The following is a 22,263-nucleotide window of genomic DNA, read 5'->3' as shown; positions in this document are numbered from 1 at the left end:
TTCTTGAGATACTTGGGTTCCACACTTAATTTAAAGATCATGTGTGAATTTTGTTTAGATACTTGAACAATGGGGTTCTTGAGTTGTATTGAATTATTTATTGGTGCAAAAGTTGTGATGGTCGTTCACGTGGTGTATTTTGCTTAACCACTCTTCTTGATGTTATCCATGCTTCCTACCTTGCTTGTTGTTGATATACATGTGCTTGTAAGGAAGAGTGTAAAGGAGGAAGGGTGATATCGTGCTATTGTATATATAATATCATGTGAGGAAGAGTGTAAAGAACGAAAGGTGATAATGTGCCATTGCATATACACTATCATTTAAGGAAGAGTATAAACTATAAAGCATAAAGGGTGATGTCGTGTCATTTCACATACATTATTACGCATGAACGACAATTCCATGCCATTGTATTTACATTAACATGTGAGGAATAGAGTAAAAGCATGAAGGGTGATGCCGTGTAATTATTTTTATACTATAATGCGAGGATGGGAGTTCATGGCATGAAGGGTGTTTCCGTGCAGGCAAGGATGAGAGACATGCATTGTATGGTGTTATCTTTTCCTTGTGCTTACACTTGTACCTTTATCCTGAGATGCTATTCTGCACCTATGCTTTCTATATTGCTTGTTGTTCTCACGTATTTGCCTTATACTTTATTTGTTATTGTTCTATCCATGCCTCCTAGATGTTTATTTTGCTACGTTCATGCTTTCTTTCTTGTTTGTAATATTTACATCTATGTCTTCGGTTGTTTGTCGTTGTTTTATCTAAACCATCTACCATGTTTGTTATTGAAATTTATGTTCTCCTACCTTATTTTCCATCATTACTTCTATGCCTCGTACCTTATCTGCTACCATTATCCATATGCTTCTGTCATGACCCAAAATCTGAAAAGTCATGATGACACATAACCTAACCCGCTAGGTAAGACAATTAACAACAATCTCATTCAAATGAGAATATAGTGAGAAAATAAATGATGAAATAATTGAACCTTTATACAAAATTCTAATGATTGGTAGTACAAATCATACGCTTCTAAGATATAGAGTTTACAAAACTGTTATGAAATAAATACATCATCTGTTTGAAATGTACATAAATAGAATTATAAATCTAAAGCTACCAAGGACGAGAGACGGCTATAACCACAATGCAGGTACATCTTCAATGTCAGCTTCCGCCATACACAGCAACACCAGCTTCATGCAGAAGTGTAGTGTGAGTGCAACCGACCCCATGTACTAAATAAGTAACAAATCTAACTTTAGGTTGAAAGCAATGATGAGCTTGGACAACGGTCAGAGTCCAACACCAATAACAAAGAACAACTGGTAAAAATTATAATAAAAACAAGACAAATAAAAATTCAATGATATGATGCTCGGCTCTTTGACAGTTATGAAAAATAGGCTTGCTTTTCAGGTATAATCAGTAAAACCCAAATTTTTCTCCGAAGTAACCAAAATACGAGTATATAAAAAAAACTATGATTTTTTCAAAAAAATTTCAGCTATAGATAAAACATTTCATTCTCATATAGCATGAGGAAAGTACACATCTATATCTACATGTCAAGTCATAAATGTCACAATACCATATAGCACGAGGAAAATGCATCTCTATGCCAACATATCAAGTACACATGTCAAATGTAATGTATCACATTGATGAACTCATGTACTCACACTCTCGGAGTATTCAATCTCACTGTCTCACCCTCAATCACTCGGTACACTAAATCACTCGTCATTTCGAACTCGGTAATCAACACTCTGTACCTGTGCTCACTACTGGTATGTCAGACTCCGGAGGGGCGGATCCTGTCCAAGTGCTAATATCAGCCAACATGGCCTGCTGTGGTGCGACGCCTTTTAGCTTTCTTTTTAGTCTAAAAGTGCTTAACTGTATTCCCAAAAGCTGATGAAATGTGCTTTAATGCAGGAGTATTGGAAAATGAGCCACAAAGATGAAATCAAACTCATAAAGGAGTAATGTGAACTCAAGGACAAAAAGTAGGCAAAAGGCTAATATGTGGACCGCAGAATTCCTTCTGTGGCCGCAGAATGCAAGGGAAATCTAACAGAACCCACGAGCAATGTGCGGACCACACAATTATTGTGCGGCCGCAGAAACTATGCTAGAGTTCCACTTCAGAGAAGTCCCAATTCAAACCTTGAGGATATGCGGACCTCACAATTATTGTGCGGTCACAGAATTTAGCCATGCGGTCGCACTCATATTTGTGCAGTCCGCGGAATGGGCCTTTGCGGCCACACCATGAAATGTGGGGACCACAGAACACTCCAGATGTGGACGCAGACCAAGCTACTACCAAGACTGAAGAAGAAGTGCGGACCGCACATGGAATTGCGTGGCCGCAGAACCTCCGAAAGGGCAATTTTGTCCGAAATTTCTAGTTGTGTATAAATAGACTTCTTTCACAAAATTAGGTCATGTATTGAATATCTGAACATCTGTAGCCATTTTTCTTTATTGCTTTAGGCAACTTTAGCTTAATTCAGTGATTAAACATTAGATTTTCTTCTTTTAATGCTTGAATGAGTTTTATCATATTTTCTTCTCTATTTTCTCCATTACACATTATGAGTAGCTAGATTCTTAGCTAGGGTTCTGACCCAACCCTATGTAAACCTTATGAATGATTAATTTTATGTTTATTTATGAATGGGTGTTTGTTATTTAGCTAGGTTTATGCTTTATTTGTGAATTAATGGTTGCAAACATTGATTTATGCCTTTTTGACTTAATTTCTTCTTGAGAAAGAGAGATCAAGTCTAGGTCAACCTAGCTAACAAGGAATTGGGTCAATTGAGAAATTGATCAACCCAATTAAAGGGTTCAACCTAGATATGGTAACAACCTTATTTCAACTCTTATCATCCATTTCGATAGATACCCATTTGGTCTTGAGAAAGTCAAATTGGGCAAAACCATTATCTGACCTAGAGGTATTGAGTGGCAACACAGTGTTGTGAGCTATAATACACCATATTCAACAAAACAACATAAAAATCTTTATCTTATTAGGCGAACACCTAGGTCATGGTCACAGCTCTAGTCCTCTTACAACATTTGAAAAACAACCAAAAACATCATTTCTTAGTTTCAATTACTATAAAACCAACCAAGTTTGTGGAAGTGCAATTTAGGATTTTTTTGAGCTCATAAAGCGTAATATATACTCCTAAATCCCAAACTTATAGCTCCCTGTATAATTCGACCCCAACTCAAAGTTGGATATTACTATTGCATCGACCATTTCACTACCTTAAATAGAGGGTGCGACTTGGACGACATTAATTTTTGGCGCGGTTGCCGGGGAGCTAAAAATGGATTTACCTATATATTTGGTTTTGTGTGTGAATTGTCTTCTTTTTCTTCTGAGTTACTAATCTTTTTGTGAAACAACTGTAGGTGAAGAATGGCTCTCAACAACAATGATCAAGATGAAGAGGTTCCTCTTGAACCTCAAGCAAATAGGCGAGGTCGACCACCTCAAGACAATATTTCCATTCCACCCCTCCGCCACAAAGAGCAGCTCTACATCGGGTGTTACAAAATGAAGGATACGCAAGTGCCATAGTCTCGCCCTGCATTATGGAGGGCAACATTCAAATCACAAATGTTATGCTCACATTGTTAGAGCAACAGGGATTCTTCATCGGGGCTCCGAATCAAAATATGTACAAGCACTTGAAAGGGTTTGTTGACACTTACTAGGGGATTAAACAGACAAACGTCTCCAAGGATGCTTTACGGTTGAGGCTATTTAGTTTCTCTCTACGGGGGAAGGCCTTGGATTGGTTAGAGAGGTTGCCAAATAATTCTATTCATACATGGAATGAATTGGACGAGAAATTCATTTCCAAGTTATTTTCTCCCGAGCATATGGCAACTCTTAGGGATGAGATTCTAGCTTTCAAACAAGAACCGAATGAGCCTTTGCATGAGGTATGGGAGAGGTATCATGCTATGGTGAAAGAGTTCCCGAACAATGACATGACAGAGGCTATGATTCAACAAACTTTCTATAGGGGTTCAATACTACCAATCAATGCGTGGTTAACCAACTTGCCTATTACGCCGTGCAATATTACGTTAATATTTCGTCCTGTAATACTACATTACGATGATGTTACGCTTCGCAGTATTAAATTACGACGATATTGCACCATGTAGTATTGTACGCTGAATTTGTCGTAAGGTAATTGACATTAGTCCAAGGAAAAAGATTATTTGGAGATTATAAGTATGTACTATTTCAAACAAGTGATAAGTAAATTCGTGGAGGTAATAAGGTGAACGAATCAAAGAAAATGAATTTCGTCGAAATTCGATATTTTGGGGTAAAATACGACCTAAGTTATAATAATATGTATTTATTGACTAGTATCACGCAAGGCATCAGATGACCACGGTAGTATAATAAATAAAATATATTAAAAATGAGTAGTATTTTTAGGTAATTTAAGATAATTCTTATCTATAGGGGTAATTAGTTAATTATCGGGTAACGGGACATTACCTAATTAATTAAAAAAAATGAGACAAAGATTAAATCCCCAAAAACGTGGCAAGCAACCACAAAGCTAAGAAATGACTCTTAGTCATTGTACGATGAGGTGGCTATCTAGGAAATGAAGAGTTTAATATGTAAAAGTCTTAGTCTTTTTAGTCTCTTAGGTATAAGACATAAAATCTCTTAGAAATAGTGATAGAAATCATAGAATCCTTCTTTCCAATTCACAAAATATTCAAGAACGGTAATAGTAATAGAAATCACAGAACCCTTCTTTCCAATTCAACAAGCATTCAAGAACAGAATTTTTAATCCAACGTGTTTCAATAGAAATTCTTACAACCAAATATCCAACGAAAAATTGTTAGGACAATTCAACGTGAAAAATTTGCAGTGCTAAATGAGTACAGTGCAATCATTTCCAAGAAATATTATACGAATTTTCCCCTACTCCAGGTATGTTAAGGCTATTCCTTCTTTCTATTTGACATGATTCATATGATACAAACGAAACGAGCAGATGCACAACTTTCATAAATTACTCTATTCGTAGAAATGTTATATATATATATATATATATATATATATATATATTCTTATTTTTCCATGTGTCATATTATTCTATCACTTGTTCGTGGGTCTAAAAAATACGTAAGTTGGAAAAGTTTATTTCATGATATTAATCAGAGGCATAATGATCCTATGACGTACCGAGAGATTTTATTAATGTATTTCATATGCATTTCATGTATTTATACATACACATTGACCCATGACCAGATGGCGTTATATACGCATATATATATATATATACACACACACATATATGTATATATATATATAGACACACACATATATGCATATATATACATATACATATATATGTATATATATGTACATGGGATATGAGAAAAGTTATGGCGTTATATACGTACCACCACCTGATCAGCTGGTATACATCGATGATTTTGCCCACAACGGTCGAGATGATGGGATGCCCTCAGTGGCTTGATGATGTTATGAAGACATGTACCTATGCACGACATAGCATTCATACGCATATGCATGACACTATAATTATTTCATGATTTATAGAATTATCCAGACTTACAGGTTGAGTCATTTAGTCTCTATTTCTTCCATGTCTGTTATGTACTTATTTATGTGCCTTACATACTCGGTACATTATTTGTACTGACATCCCTTTTTCCTGGGGACGCTGCATTTCATGCCTACAGGTTACGAATAGACACGTCGAGAGCCCTCCAAGTAGGCTATCAACCCAGCGGAAGATGTTGGTGCGCTCTATTTGCTTCGGAGTTGCTTGTTTGGTTAGTAAGATTTAGACGTGTATTGTTTGATATGGCGGGACTCTATCCCGACCTTTATAAAAATTATGTATTCTTAGAGGCTTGTAGATAGATGTCATGTACGTAAAATATTGTATGGCCTTGTTGGCCTATGTTTAGTATAACGGTGGTTAGTTTTGGTCTTATAGGCCCGTATGTCTTATGTATAAGTTGATATCACATGTTGTATTCTACTTATTTCATGGCAGCCTTCTAGCTCAGTTATCTATGATAAGTATGACATAAAAATATACATTATGTTGGTACTCGGTTAAGTAAGGTACCGGGTGCTCGTTGCGGCCCATAGGTTTGGGTCGTGATAAAAGTGGTATCACAGTAGTTCTGTCCTAGGGAGTCCGCAAGCCATGTCTAGTAGAGTCTTGTTTATGGGTGTGTCATGCACCACACTTATAAGCAGGAGGCTACAGGGCATTTAGGACTGTCACTCTTCCTTCATACTATAGATCATGTGGTAGAGCTCACTTATAAGAATTCAAATCCTGAACTTTTATTCGTAATAAGACGATGCCTACGTTCAGAAAGACGATCGATAAGAGATATAGTTGTGGAAGTGTTGAGTTAGAGGAACTCGATTTTGCCTCTTGCCTATGATGAGTAAATAAGAGGTATTCAGCAGATCATGCATGTACTAAAAGGTGTACGGTTCTTGATAAAGAGCTTTTAGGATAATATACTTATTCACTCTTGCGGTAAAAAAAAGAGAATATAGGAATCGAAAGTTAGACACGAGCTGCAACAAGTAAAAGAAGCAAGGTGAAGAAGGGTACGAGATACCCAGTTAATAAAGATTGTCGCGCCCTCTTTTTCTCCCTCCTTACGGAGAGAGGTCCGGGTTTCGACATTCATGGGGTGTAATGACTCATTTCCTTTAGGGAATTGGGTATTTGAAGAGTCGTCACCTTATGAGTTATGGTGCATTAGGGAACCTAGTGTGATTAACTCTTGGGTTGGTCTACATTACCAGAGATTAGGGTAAGGGCTCGAAGTAACCTCTAGGGAAAGGTGTTAGGCACCCTTCTTGGTCCCCAATTGTGGGTCCGACCGAACTTATATTCACAAATTAGTCCATTACAAGTAAACAGTTGAATCAAATAGGTTGCAGGTAAAACATGTTGGGTAACTCAAGTAATAGAATAAATTTTTTTTGAACAAAGTTGTAAACAAAGGTTTAGATAGAAAAGGAATTTTGGTAAATGAGGAGTCCTAGGTTGGTTAGCCTATAGGATCACCCCACACAATGTCCTGTAAACACTGCTCGATGAGGGGCAACACGTGACATTAGCATGTGGTCATCATATCCCATATCTACCCATCCCATCCCCTTAGTGGTCATGCAAAACGAGTGTTTGGTCAGCAATCTCTATTGCGTGCTGCTACCCGTCCCTTCCTAACAGTCCTGGAGGGAGTTAGGACCTCTACTATAAGTGGTTCTAGACAGACCCCTAAGGCCTTAAATGTGAAAATTCTAAGGCGACAAGAAGAACACATAGGACTTTCAGCACATAAAAGGGAGCAATTAGAGGCTCAAAGTTTCCTGCTCAAACAAGGCACATAAACAGCGCCACTCAAGGACAATTAATGCCTTTTATTAGACAGTATCTTAAGGCAGGATGTCTAGGCGAATATGCAGAAGACAAACAATTTCTTTTTAGACTCAGAAGTGATAACCCTAACAGTTGCCTATCGATTTTAAAAAGCCTGTTAGGATCAGAAAACATTAAGCAATAGGAACAGTTTTAGAGATGCAGTTTTGGAAATGCCCCAAAGGCTTGCCTGTACGCGGAGTACTGATGGCTACATTTATAGTAAATCAAAGCATGTTTTGAAACGAACTTCTTTAAAACCAATAGGCATGCTGTCTAATGATAGATTGAGGCAGTTTAAAAGAACTTGTTTCATAAATATAAACTACGTAATTAAACCAATCAAAAGTGAACTAAGCGTGGACTAAGTTGAATTACTTAGACTAGTTTAGACTGACAGGCAGAATTTCGAATATGATTCCCTATAGACATGATATCTAACTTTGTTGATCTGATTTTAAGACATGCATACATGAAAACATACATAAACACTTGCCATAACAGAATCTGGATTTGGTCTTATAGGCATGACATATATTAGTTAAGTCGATTTTAAGACATTGAAGACATGATTATTTGGAACCTATAGGCATGGTTTCTAGCATGGCGAGATGATAAAATGTAAAGCCCTATAAGCATGATTTCTACTTGATAAAGCAATCAGATTAAATGTAAAGTCCTATGAACATGATTTCTACCCGTATTACCCCATAAAACATGTATCTACCCATCCCTTTCACTAAATACCCCAATATTTGTTGACAAGTTATTACAGATCAATGAATGAATTACATAGGTAAATAAGAAAACAAGAAGCTATTCTATAGGGAGCCTTTGATTAGGCCCAGATTTCCCAAAGCCTTCAATGGCCTCAAATGCCTCAATTCCATAGACAATGTCAGCGTATAGGTGCATTAAAGTTCCCTAAGGATCTCAAGGATCCTTGACAGTACTTACACCTAGAATTAGTAACCAAAGATTGAAAAAGTGCAGTGTGGAAAGGCCAGCCTCAGTATACCAGAGTTCAGAGGGTTCTCAAGAGGATCCTAAGGTAGTACACATACTAGAGGGGGCAGAACTTATTGACTAGGAGTAGAGTGATAGTGATTGACACAAGTTGAAGGTTTTAGTGAAAAACTGTATTAAAAGGAAGTTTGTTTGAAAGTAATTTAGTAAAACACAGAGACTATTTGAAAAGAGATTGAAGAAATGAACAGAAGTCCAAACACAACACCTTAGGACAGGTTCATACACAACCAGGAGTCACAGCACCAAAACCGGTTCAGTAGCCACAAACAGGGGTCAAAGGGTTTGGGGGATACATAGGATATGATGGTAAGCACATAACAAGTAAGTGATAATTGGTATAGAAATGCTCAGAAACACACAGAGGGGTAATATACTGATCTTAATGAAGGGAAGTATATAACATGCTAAAAATGTAAACATCAACTACAAGTTTCACAACAAAACCACAAATAGAAGCAAACTAGAAATAGGATGAACTGAAATAATAAGAGAATCATATTGTTGTTGGAACTATGAATTGAAACTAGAACATACCAGCAAAGAGAACAGTAAGCAAAGTGAAACAACAGGAGAACACAATGATTAGCCTTCTCTTGCAGCCAGCTAACTTAGAGTAGTAGCAAGTAGCACAAAGAGAGAGCAGAATGTTTTAAGGGTGAGAGACAGCTTTTGAACCAAGAGTGTTCGTGTCTTGTGTTGATGAAAGACTAAGGTATTTATAGTTTTAAAGTAGGTAGTAAATAAAGTAAAAATCAAAGTCCATGAGTAACTAAGGAACTCAGAATCAGTCATTCAGGTAATCAAGGTAAATACTCCACTTAAGTTAAGGGAATTAACTCAAACGGTAAGAACAAATGGTAAATAAGGAAAGAAATGAGTATACAACTAATAAAGAAAGATTCAAGTTCAGAAAACTCCAATTAAGGAAATGGTTTAGTAAGAATAAAGTACCATAGCAAATAAGGCAGGGGAATCAGTTAACGAGGTAGAATTTTAGGGTTTAAAAGAGGATCTTTCAATCAAACCATAAAATAAGGAATCCAGAATCAATCAAGAGGAAATTATGATTCAATACTCAACATATAAATAGAGTAAGAGCAAGCAGACGTAGCAAACAGGCAGGGTCAGCAATATTGATAGAAAGATGCAAGTCTTGAACAATCGATGAACATAATCACATAGAGGTGGTGTAAGTTAGGCTAAGAACTCAATAAGAACCAAACAAAGAAGATCAAGAAAAATTAGGGATTTTAAATAAGGCTAGTTGAAAAAGCAGTAAGAACATAGAATCAGTCGAGATATGCAAAGGATAGAAGTTCAAACACAAAAATCAGTTTAAACAAAGTATAGAAGAAGTTCTAAAAAAACCTAACTTTAGAAGAAAGTGAAAACAACTTGAAATCGATGACTTTTGTAAAAGAGGTTCAAGAGCAGTGTAAAAAATAAAAGGAACGGAATCAAATCGTTTAAAACTAGCACAGATCTAGGAGATGTAAACAAAGCTAGGGTTTCAGAAGAAACCCAAGTAGAGATGGAAACCTGTTTAGACACTCAAAGATCGTAACAAATACGGTGTGATTTTTCTCGGAATCACACCGGAGTAGCCATGAATAGCCAAAACAACAAACCCTAGATATAAGTTGGCGTGGCCCAGGGCCCTTGAAAGCCTCAAAGAAGATGAGCATGGCAAAGGAGGAACCATTGGAGGCTTAGGGGTCGAAGGGTGGTCACCAGAGAAGACCAGAGAAGGGAGGTGGTTGAAAAAGGGTTAGGGTTAGGTTGAGAGAAGAGAGGAGATAAGAGGATTTGAGGGCGGCAGTGTGTAGAGAATGATTAGGGTTAGGGGTCGTTTAGGATTAAAAAGAAAAAAAACCCATGATCTAACGGGTTTTGGGTTGGGTAAGTGTATATAGGGTCTAGGTCGGGTATTTTAGTATGAAATTGGGCTGGGGTTGGGTTCAATTTAGGCTATAATCGAAATGCAAATCTAGTTATAATTTAAATAGCCAATTTTCCCTATTTAATTTATAATAAATAATAAACAATTTCTAAAAAATAATTTTATGTACCAAAATGATTTAAAATATATATTTATCATTTTAAAAATATAGATACCAATTTTACGCATATAAAAAGTAATTATACATTAAATGAGCCAATATTGCAATTATATACAATTTAGCCTAAAAATACCAAATGCAATTATAAAAAATGCAATAAAAATATATATTAACCATATTTTAGCATATATATAGGAATTAAATGACTAAGGAATCATAACAATTATTTGGTAAATAATTATTGGGGATTTTATGAATAAAAGGAGAGAAAATAAATCAATTTAAATCCTTAAAATTATGAAAAAATTATAAAAACACTATGCATGCTTATATATGTATGTATATGCTATTTTGAAGTTATTTATGCATATTTAAAAAATATATAGGGAAAACTTGGGTATAAACAGATGCCCCTTCTTTACCTGGGAAGGATGAAAGAGTTTTCGGGTAAAGAAATGATGGCCAATTTTGACTAGACGGGATGTTTTGAAAGACAGAGGCCAAACTTCGATCTTCGAGTTCCCTACATATCCCAGGTTTTACAGGAATCAGGCCATGTATAGTTCTGGATTCACCCGCGGAGTATGCCGATGAAATTATTGCAAGAACGGACACGAGATGCGCAAGCAGTTACGGTGAGTGGTTAAAGATCGGGATGGTTGGAGTGAATTGGAGTGAGATTGATCCTGCTAGGATAGCGTTTGCTAACTAGTTACCTACAGATAAAAGATGCCACAAACGTATTTGCAAAATTTTAAACATGATGCAAATTCCATTCGGGCCATGGTGGTTGTCTTTGGACAATTAAAGATGACGTCCTTGGACCATGAAGTCCTGGGCCATGAATTGTTTAGTAAGGGATTCGCAGGTCATGAAATGATGTTCTCGGACCATGAAAATGGTGCCTCCGAACCATGACGCCTTTGAATAACGATATGCAAATTCGAGAGATCCTCAGGCCATGGAATGGTGTCTTCCGGCTATGAGGATGATGCCTTGAGACTATGATGCCTTTGGATAGATTGGTGATGTTTCAGCCTATGATATGCAATAATATGATGTTATCAAGACAACGCTTATTCTTGTGAAATGGAGGGCAGAGCTTAGCCCGATTGAGAAGCAAATAGATAGTATTAGCAATAGAGCAATATTTGTGCAAAGAGGGACAATGCTTAGTCCCATGCGAATGTGGATGCAAGAATTAGCCTCATGCAAGTATGAAGGCAAGTATTAGCCTCATGCAGATAGGGAGTCAAGGATTAGACTCACGCAAGTGCGGAGGCAGGATTAGACTCACGGAGTCAAGGACTAGACTCATGTAAATGGGGAGGCAAGGATTAGCCTCATGCAAATGAGGAGGCAAGGATTAGCCCCATAGAGTCAAGGAATAGACTCGTGTAAACAGGGAGGCAAAGATTAGCCTCGTGGAGTCAAGGATTAGACTCATGCAAATGGACAGACAAGGATTAGCCTCATGGAGTCAAGGATTAGACTCATGCAAATGGGGAGGCAAGTATTTGTCTCATGCAAGTATGGAGTCAAGGATTAGACTCATGCAAGTATGGAGGCAAGGATTAGCCTCGTGCAAGTAGGGAGGCAGGGATTAGCCTCATGCAAGTATGGAGTCAAGGATTAGACTCATGCAAGTAGGGAGTCAAGGATTAGACACATGCAAGTAGGGAGCAAGTAGTGAGTAAAAGTAGCATGTGTCTTAGTTAGAGATGTATATTCGGTGTCTGATAGCTTGATTGATAGTAATCGTGCTACGTGCATATATCTGCGGATGTCATCGTTACATCAGACGTGCATGCATTCAAAGAAAAATTGTAAGTTCTGTGACGGGAGGTTGATTCGTGCTTTTGTCGGATGGCTTTGCCCTGCTTCATTCTGAAAGCCCCTTCGAGCCCCCTAGGAAGCACCTGATTATTATGGAAATAGAACGTTTGCGAAAAATATGCAATTATTGATAAGAAATAGAGTTTTTTTGGGAACATATTGATATATCAAGTAATTTTGATGAACTAGTGGCTGTAACACGTCTTAAAGGCATTGCAACTATCTCACATTGGAATTTTGAGGGTCCTCCTCAAAATTCTGCCCCAGTTTGGTAGATAATTTTTAACTGTTTGCGGATGATGGGCCCTGCTGAACCTTCTCTGGAATTTTGAGAATCCTTCTCGAAATTCTTCCCCATTTCTTGACTGATTACTAACTTCCTGACACATGTTGGCGTTTACTGGACTTGCTCCGGAATTTTGAGGACCCTCCTCAAAATTCTGCCCCAGTTTCCGATCTTGGGGGGAAATGCAAATTTTATTATAATATGACCGAACCCATAAGGCTGCCTACGTATCCCCTCTTAAACGGGAATCAAGTCAAGCGTAGTTCAATTATATCAGAAGAGAAAATGAAAAGTATCTAAGCATAGTATCTCATGACTGCATCTGAATTGATCGGTTTTGGACAGACTTCTCCATCCATTTATGCAAGTATGAGTGCTCCACTTGTTAGTACTCTATGAATCATGTACGGTCCTTTCCAGTTGGGAGAGAATTTCCTTTTGGCTTCATCTTGGTGTGGGAAGATTTTCTTCAATACCAGCTGCCCTGGTGCGAACTATCTTAGTTTGACTCTTTTGTTGAAAGCTCTGGACATTCTGTTCTGATAAAGTTGGTCGTGACATACTGCGTTCATCCTCTTTCCATCAATAAGGGCCAATTGTTCATAGGGACTCCTTATCTACTCTGCATCGCTAAGTTCAGCTTCTTGTATGATTCTTAAAGAAGGAATTTCCACCTCAGCTGGGATGACAGCCTCGGTACCATAGACCAACATGTAGGGAGTTGCCCCGGTTGACGTGCAAACCGTAGTGCAGTATCCTAACAGAGCAAAGGGTAACTTCTCATGCCATTGCTTGTGGTTTTCTACCATTTTCCTTAATATCTTTTTTATGTTCTTGTTTGCGGCTTCTACGACTCCATTAATCTGAGGTTTGTAGGTTGTAGAATTCTTGTGCTTGATTTTGAAAGTTTCACACATAACTTTCATCATATCATTGTTGAGATTGGCGGCATTATCAGCAATAATGGACTCGGGAACTCCAAATCGACAAACAATACGATCCTTGACAAAATATGCGACGACTTTCTTAGTTACAGCTTTGTAAGATGCAACCTCTACCCAGTTTGTGAAGTAATCAATGGCTACCAGAATGAACCTATGTCCATTTGAGGCAGTGGGCTCAATCGGACCAATAACATCCATTCCCCAAGCGGCGAATGACCAAGGTGAGCTTGTTACATTGAGCTCGTTTGGCGGCACTTTTATCATATCGGCCTGTACTTGACATTGAAAGCATTTTCAGACATACTGAATGCAATCCGTCTCCATGGTCATCCAAAAGAAACCTGCCATGAGTATCTTCTTGGCCAAGACGAAACCATTCATGTGCGGACCACAGGTCCCAGCATGCACATCCTCAAGTATCTTAGAAGCCTCCTACGCATTGACACATCTTAGCAATCCCAGATCCGGGGTTCTTCTATACAGGTTTCCTCCACTGTGGAAGAAGTGATTTGATAATCTCCGGAGCGTGCGTTTCTGAGTGTGATTTGCATGCTCCGGGTATGCTCCTTTTGATAAGTATTCTTTGATGTCATGGAACCATGGCTTTCCATCTTCTTCTTCCTCGACATTAGCACAATAGGCCGGATAATTATGGATCCTCACCGGAATGGGATCAATATAGTTCTTATCTGGATGTTGTATCATTGATGATAAAGTAGCTAATGTGTCGGCAAAATCATTCTGAATTCTGGGCACATGTCGGAATTCTATCTTTGTGAACCTCTTTCTCAATTCCTGCGCATGGTGCAGATATGGCAATATCTTGGAATTCTTGGTGGCCCACACTCCTTGTACTTGGTGCATGAGAAAATCTGAATCGTTGATCCCCAACAGCTCCTGAATGTTCATGTCGACTGCCATGTTGATCCCTAGTATATAGGCTTCATATTCGGCTATGTTGTTAGTGCAGGGAAATCCGGTTTAGCAGATACCGGATAATGTTGACCCGTTTCTGATACCAAAACTGCTCAAATACCTACTCCTTTGAAATTTGCGGCTCCGTCAAAGAACATCCTCCAACCGTCATATGCTTCGGTAATATCTTCCCCTACAAATGACACTTCTTCATCAGGAAAATATGTTTTCAAGGGTTTGTATTCTCCTCCCACTGAATTTTCAGCAAGGTGATCGGGCAACGCTTGTCTTTTGACCGCCTTTTGAGTTACATAGACGATATCGAACTCACTCAGTAGTATCTGCCATTTAACCAACTTCCCAGTGGGCATGGGTTTCTGAAATATGCACTTTAGTGGATCCATTCTGGATATGAGGTAGGTAGTGTAGGCACAGAAGTAATGCCTCAATTTCTGGGCTATCTAGTTCAAATCACAACAAGTGCGTTCACAGAGAATACCGTGCTTCATAAGGTGTAAACTTCTTACTCAAGTAATATATGACTTGCTCTTTTCTTCCTGTCACGTCATGTTGTCCCAAAATGCATGCAAAGGCTCCATCCAATACAAATAGATAGAGTAGCAAAGGTCGCCCTGGTTCTGGCGGGACCAGAACTGGTGGTGTGGACAGGTACTCCTTAATCTTGTCAAAAGCTTTATGACAATCCTCGGTCCAACTTGTCTCGGCATCTTTCCTCAGCATCTTGAAGATGGGTTCACATATGACCGTGGACTGTGCTATGAAGCGACTGATGTAGTTGAGACGCCCTAGGAAGCTCATCACATCCTTTTTGCACTTGGGAGGTGGTAACTCTTGAATAGCTTTGACATTATATGGATCCAGCTCGATCCCTCGGCGACTGATAATGAATCCCAGTAATTTTCCTGCGGGAACCCCGAATGCACACTTTGCGGGTTTCAGTTTCAAGTTGTACCTCCTTAGCCTATCAAAGAACTTTCTCAAGTCTGCTATTTGATCTGCTGCCCTTTTGGATTTGATAATAACGTCATCCACATACACCTCTATTTCTTTATGGATCATATCATGGAAGATAGTTGTCATGGCTCTCATGTAAGTGGCCCCAGCATTTTTCAGACCGAATGGCATCATCTTGTAACAGTATACACCCCAAGGTGTAATAAAAGCTATCTTCTCTACATCTTCTTCATCCATCCAAATCTAGTGATAGCCCGAAAAGTAATCCACAATGGATTGGAGTTCATGCTTGGCGCAATTGTCGATTAAAATATGTATATTTGGCAGTGGGAAGTCGTCTTTGGGACTTGCTCTATTTAAATCCCGATAGTCAACACATACCCTAACCTTCCCGTCTTTCTTTTGAACTGGCATGATGTTAGCTAACTAGGTTGGATATTCAACCATCCTGAGAACCTTGGCTTTGATCTGCTTGGTCACTTCCTCCTTGATTTTCAGATTTATGTCTGGTTTGAATTTTCTCAATTTCTTCTTAACTGGCGAACACATGGGATTAGTGGGAAACTTGTGAGCTACTATGGAATTGCTCAAACCAGTCATGTATTACCATGCGAATATGTCCTTATATTCTTTTAGGAATGAATGTACTCTTCCTTTTCTATTGGCGATAAGTGAATGCTGATGCGGTTCTCTTTGACGGTCTCGATGTCTCCCAAATTTACTGCTTCGGTTTCGTCCAGATTGGACTTAGGCTTATTTTCAAAATTCTCAACCTACCTGACAATTTCCTCGGGTATCTTATCTTCTTCCTCTAAGTCACTATTCTTATGTTACGTTGCCTCATTACATGTCACAGTCACTGGTTCATCAGGAAAAGTAATAATAGCACTGTGGAAAGAAAAAAGTGTAAAGATAGTAGTGAATAATGAAGACCAAATGCATTTGATTAAAACTTGAGAAATTGTTCAGACAGAACAGGGCTCGATGAATCGAGTATTTACTTTGAAACAAGTAAAGATTAAAATGAAACTACAGGAAATTTTAAGTGCCTAAAACGCTATAGAGGTAAATCCTGCCAAGTTATCTAGGGACACTTCGGGATGGTGTGGTGGTCCAGTTTCTGAGAACAACTCCCTTTGCCACGATCTGAATAGTGAGGTCTTCTTCCTTCTCCTCCTCAATTATGGCACAACAATCCATGTCCTCATCTTCCAAGAACAAATTCTTCAACCCAGCGAGTGCTTCTTCCTCTAAAGTTCCCCATATTGTGTCAGCCTAGTGAAAAACTTGTTCCAAATGTGGCACTGGCTGCTCAAGAGGGTAATATGGTCCACGCCATGGAGGCAACCACTCCCTGTACTCTCGCCATGTGTACTGGTATCCGAGCCCAAAGTGGTACCATGATTTTTTAGTTGTATTGGCTTGGTGATACCTTGGAGGTTCTTTCCCAAACCTTTTCTGGGTTCGTACCCGGATCATGCTAGTATGCTTTCTATTTTGTTACTCCACCACTTATCCTTCTCGACGGCATTGACCCATTCAATGTGATGATAGGTTTCCCCTCCTAGCCTTCTTCTATGTCCAATGACCGGGATGGTTTGACTAGTGTAGATGGGGTTACTCCCATCTCCATGAATGATTACCTCCTGACGATTCCATTCGAACTTCACGGCTTGATGTATTGTGGAGGGCACGACTCCAGCAGCAAGGATCCATGGTCGGCCCAACAAAAGATTATATGAGGCCGGTATGTCAAGCACTTGGAATTCAACGTCGAACCAAGTGGGCCCCATCTGCAAGCAAAGGTAGATTTCCCCGATCGTGGTCCTTTAGGACCCATCAAAAGCCTTCACATTCATGCTTCCTACTCGTACCTTGTGGAAACCTTTGTCTAACCTCTTTAGAGTGTCCAGTGGACAAATATTTAGGCTCGAACCTCCATCAACCATGACCCTGGCAATGAACTTGTCTTCAAATTGTACTGTGATATGCAATGCTCAATTGTGATTCAAACCCTCGGGCGGTAGCGCATCTACGTGGAAGATAATCTTATGGCTTTCCAGTACTTGCCCGACCATGTTGGCCATTTCTCTGCCGGTGATGTTATTGGGTACATAAGCCTCGCTCAGTACTTTCATCAAAGCGTTCTCGTGTGCCTCTGAATTCTGCAATAGTGATAGGATAGATATTTGAGCAGGGACTTTGTTCAGATGGTCAACAACAGAGTACTCCTTTGCTTGCACTTTCCTCCACAAACCATCTGGCCCAATCTCAATAATAGTCTGCCTAGCAGTGTCCTCCTTACTTGAACCTCCCAAATGTTCAAGTGTATAGACTCTTCCGGTTCTAGTCATTCCTTGTGCAACGTCAGATTCCTCTACCTTGGCCTTCCCTTTTTGCTGAGCCTCGAAAACATAATCCTAGGGTATTGCTATTGAGTTGAATGGGGGTGTAGTTGATACTGTCATAGTAAAAGATGTGACCACTTCTACTTCAAATGGAGCAGAGGTGGATACGGGCGGAGCTACTTCTACCTCGAATGGAACTGATGCAGTTACCTCAACATCAATTGGTGCTTGAGTCTTAACCACAATGGGAGTAAGTGTGACTGCAACCTTAAAGTCCCCACCCTCACGAATAATCCCGATTGACCCCTTAGGGTCCCATTCTTCATTTGTTTCTATCACATGTACACCATCACCTCTGTGATTAGGGAGGGGATTGTTGCGGACATTATGTGCGACTTCCTTTGCATGTATGACCTTATTGTTGAGCATCTAGATCTTATCCTTCTATGTTCGGCACTCAGCAGTGGTGTGCCCTTTCATACCGGAATGGTACGCACAAGTTTTGTTTGGATTGACCCATTGGGATGGATTTTCTAATGCCAAAGCGGGAACAGGAGTGACGTAACCTGTGGTTTTTAGCCTTTCATACATTTGGTCGATGGGCTCATCAATGACGGTGTACTATCTGGGTGGCTTGCGGTCGAAATTGGGTCTTGGATAATTTTGGTGAGCTGGTGGTGATTGGAAATGGGATTGTTGGGAATTATAGGTGTGATGGACAAAGGCTGGTTGGGAATAGCTGGGAGATGAAGGTTGATATGTAGGTGGTGATGCTTGGTATGTAGGCGAAGGTATTTGATTTGTGGGTGGAGGTGTTTGATATGTAAGTGGATATTTTGGGCCCTAAGCCACCATTACTACCCCAATATCTCTCTTCTTCAATATGCCACGTGATTGCAGTGCCTTATTTGTGGCCTGTAGTGCCTCAAAATTCATTACCATCACGCTCTTGATTCCTTCCTCGATCCTTTCTCCAAGCTTGATGATATCAGAGAAGTTGTGATTTTCGATGACCATCAACCTTTCATAGTATTGTGGATCCTGTGCCCTGACGAAGAATTTATTCATCTATTCTTCATCTAAAGAGGACCTGACCTTGGCCGCTTCCGTCCTCCAGGGAGTAGCGTACTCACGAAAAGTCTCAGTAGGTTTCTTCTTAAGATTCTGAATGTAGAAGACATCAAGTGCATTCTTTGTGTTAAACCTGAACCGGACCATGAACTCCGATGCCATGCTTAACCAATTGGACCATTTCTTAGGATTCTGGCTGATATACCAAGACAAATCGTCCCCAGTAAGGCTCCTCATAAAGAGCTTCATCCGGATCTTTTCATCTTTTCTGACCCCAACAAGCTTGACACAATAGGTCCTTAGATGAACCTTGGGATCACCTGTACCATCGAACATCTCAAACTTAGGAGGTTTGTACCTTTCTGGCAGTTTGACATCTGGATGTATGCACAGATCTTCATAATTCAAACCTTCTATCCCTCTGTCGCCTTCAACACCTTGAACCCGTCTTGTTAACTTCTTGAGTTCTTCGACTATGTTCTTAATGAGTAGGACCTTCTCAGAGGGTTCCGGTGCACAGGAGATTGGTTGGGTAGAATGTGGTATAGTTTCCACGTATATGGGGTTGCTCTGATGGGTGTCAGGGACTTGGGTATAGTGATGGTCATTGGTGGAGTTTTGTGGATCGGGAATAAGTGGTGGTGTATTTTGGGAAGTGTGGTAAGTGGTGGTTGGTGGGTACTGAATTGATTGATGATGATGTTGTGGTGAAGTTGGTATTGGGGGTGGAAATACGTATTGATTTGGTGCGGGGGGATTCTGTGGCTGTTGGTTTTCTGTATTCTGAGGAGGAGTTGGGTTTTTTGTGTTTTGTTGGTGGACATCGAGGACATTGAGGGTAAGTGACAGGTTTCCCAAATTGCAGACCTGCTCAAGTTCTCCTTGCAGTTCTAGTATCTTTTGTTCCAGTCTCAAAACCAGATCATTTGGGGTCGGAGTACTACGACCATCAGAAGTCTCTACGTTCTCAATGTTTTCTTTTCGGATTCCACTTACGTCATCCATCTTTGCTTTTCCTATGCTTTTTGTGTTGCTTGGAGGAGGAGGAGGTGGAGGGACTCTATATCTGGTGTGATACGCTGATGAGGCCAGTATGAGTGAACCAACTAAGGGAATGGGAATAATAATAAAAATAAGCAAAAACAAAAAGGTAACAAGTTAGTGAGAATTCTAAAATGTTTGCAGTATTTAAACACATATAGATTCAAACTATAACAATAAAATAGGTGAACTTCAAATGTCAATAAATGCTTCATTTCATAATTATAAAAAATAGGTGAATCCATAAAACGATAATAATAAAATAAGTCACTACTGGCACTTGGCCTTATTACATTTTTAAGAAAAGCAAGTAAATCTAATCTATTTGGTCCCAGAAGGACCTTCCCCAGATTCGATCTTCCGGACTTCATCATACAGATCTCCCAGCTCATGCAGTCCCAGTAGTAAGTAGGCTCTGGCCAAATGTCCTCCCTCAGCTCCTTCAGCGTTCTGGCAATTTTCAATCCTCTTTATGACTTTGCCCTCCAGCTCCACTATTCCTCGCTCCAGATATTCCAGTTTCCTGTTGGAAGTGATTGCCATCTCTTTCCACTCCTGGATCAACTTCACGTTCCTCTCATGTATTTCCCGATGCTCATTCTCAGAGTCGTGGACCCTCTTGCGCAGCCTGTTGTACTTGACTTGAGCTTTAGCTTCCTCATTTATGATTTTGTTCCCTCGACTGACCTCTGGTGTCACCATTCCTTTCAGATTGTCCTCCAACCATGCCGGGTAGAGAGGCTCGTACCCTGCATGATATCTATCTAGCTCAACGGTGCTTTTCTCCACAATGATTTTGCAGTGCCACATGAGTGGAGCTTGGCACTTGTAAGGGACGTCGTCATCTTGGAAGTCTGCCCTGAAATGACTCATTTTGACAACCCTTGGTACAACCTGAATTCTACCTGCTTGCCTCACAACTCGCATAAGGACATATGGATATATCCCTCTCAACCCGATCAGCACCAAGTGCGGAGCATCCCTGGACCCGATAATAAACTCATCTGTTGGGAACCATTCAACCATCCACTGCACCTGTTCCTCGGTCAGATTGTCGAAGAACTCTACCCATTCTCTGGCGCTTTCCGGCTGAGTAAATCTATCTGGAATGTAAGTCATCTGCTTAGGGTGATGGAAGGCAATGTGGTCGTTCCAAGCCCTTCGCAAAAATTCTTGACGATAGCGACCCTTTTGGAGATGCTCCAGCAACCATAACTGCAGCACCTAATTACAACCCTCGAAATGTTTGACCCCTCTTTGACAGTGCTCCAGAGCCCTGTAGATGTCAGCTATGATCATGGGGACTATAATGTATGTCTGTCCATTAATCCCTTCCATCAGAGTCTTAGCGACCATGGCCAACCTAGTGTGAATTCTTCCCTTTTTCATTGGGAACACTATCAGGCCTAGAAATCACACAATGAATACAAACACTCTGTGGTAGATGTGACCCAGTGAAGTGAGGGAGATCTCATCATGGTAAGTGCGGAAAGACTTGCTATGGACATACCTCTCGTATAGGTATTCGAAAGGTTTGTATGAATCCTTCAAGCACACTAGGTTGACATTCTTTTTCAGCCCCATCATCTTCAAAAATCTCCTGCCCGTACGGTTTTCTGGTACCAAAAGCCTAGGACTGTCCCAAGTCAACCCCACAAGTCCTATTTCCTCTAGAAGCGGTGTCATATCTATGTCACCAAAACAGAACACAACTCTTTCACTATCCCAGAATAAGGTGGCAGCCTCGATGAATTTTTTGTTTGGTTCAATATCTAGCAAGGAAGGCAAGTTACCTAGGTACTTTTTCATATGCTTCTTGTCATTTGAGGAAAGGTCCTCCACCAATCTAGCAGCAATGGTGGGATTTTGCTAACCATACTGAATTTGGGGACCTCATGCCTCATTTTCTGTAAAACACAAGGGTTAGACCTTACCCCCACCGGACTCGACTATTTAAACATTTATGATCAACATATCGGTATATAGTTCTCCAAATTAATGCACAAAATATGGTTGCGTCCGTTGGGATTATGGGAAACCCGATGGACTTTGGATAAGGCTTATCTTAAAGGATCATTATGTAAACAACATAACTGATCCGACTAGGTTTGACCATGATGCATGCACAATTTTAAACAGCGCAAGGTTTCTATAGGGTTTTATACTGGTACCCTCAAGCAGACAACTTGAGGGGGAAAGCACGGAATTGTCGACTGCACCACCGATCGATTGGTTTTACTGCAAATAAGC

At 39.8% G+C, this 22,263-nt stretch overlaps 1 protein-coding gene and 1 long non-coding RNA gene across 2 annotated transcripts; one reads left to right on the top strand and one right to left on the bottom strand.

Moving 5' to 3' along the window:
* Positions 1-1,827: 1,827 nt before the first annotated feature.
* LOC138889039 (uncharacterized) lies at positions 1,828-2,532 on the top strand. The gene is made up of 2 exons (XR_011406598.1): positions 1,828-1,874; positions 1,957-2,532. It is a non-coding gene; the product is annotated as an uncharacterized lncRNA (long non-coding RNA).
* Positions 2,533-14,095: 11,563 nt separating this feature from the next.
* On the bottom strand, positions 14,096-14,584 carry LOC138889951 (uncharacterized). Its single transcript, XM_070173299.1, has one exon. The coding sequence runs from the start codon at positions 14,582-14,584 to the stop codon at positions 14,096-14,098; it is 489 nt and encodes a 162-aa protein (XP_070029400.1).
* Positions 14,585-22,263: the final 7,679 nt, after the last annotated feature.

Source organism: Nicotiana sylvestris, chromosome 4 (assembly GCF_000393655.2).
Source record: "Nicotiana sylvestris chromosome 4, ASM39365v2, whole genome shotgun sequence".
Classification (NCBI taxonomy): Eukaryota; Viridiplantae; Streptophyta; class Magnoliopsida; order Solanales; family Solanaceae; genus Nicotiana; species Nicotiana sylvestris.
The sequence above is the reverse complement of the archived record's forward strand: the minus strand, read 5'-3'. Positions and strand labels throughout refer to the sequence as shown.

Excerpts from the sequence above, each read along its gene's own strand:
- LOC138889951 (XM_070173299.1), bottom strand. The coding sequence starts at position 14,584 with ATGGCAGTCGACATGAACATTCAGGAGCTGTTGGGGATCAACGATTCA.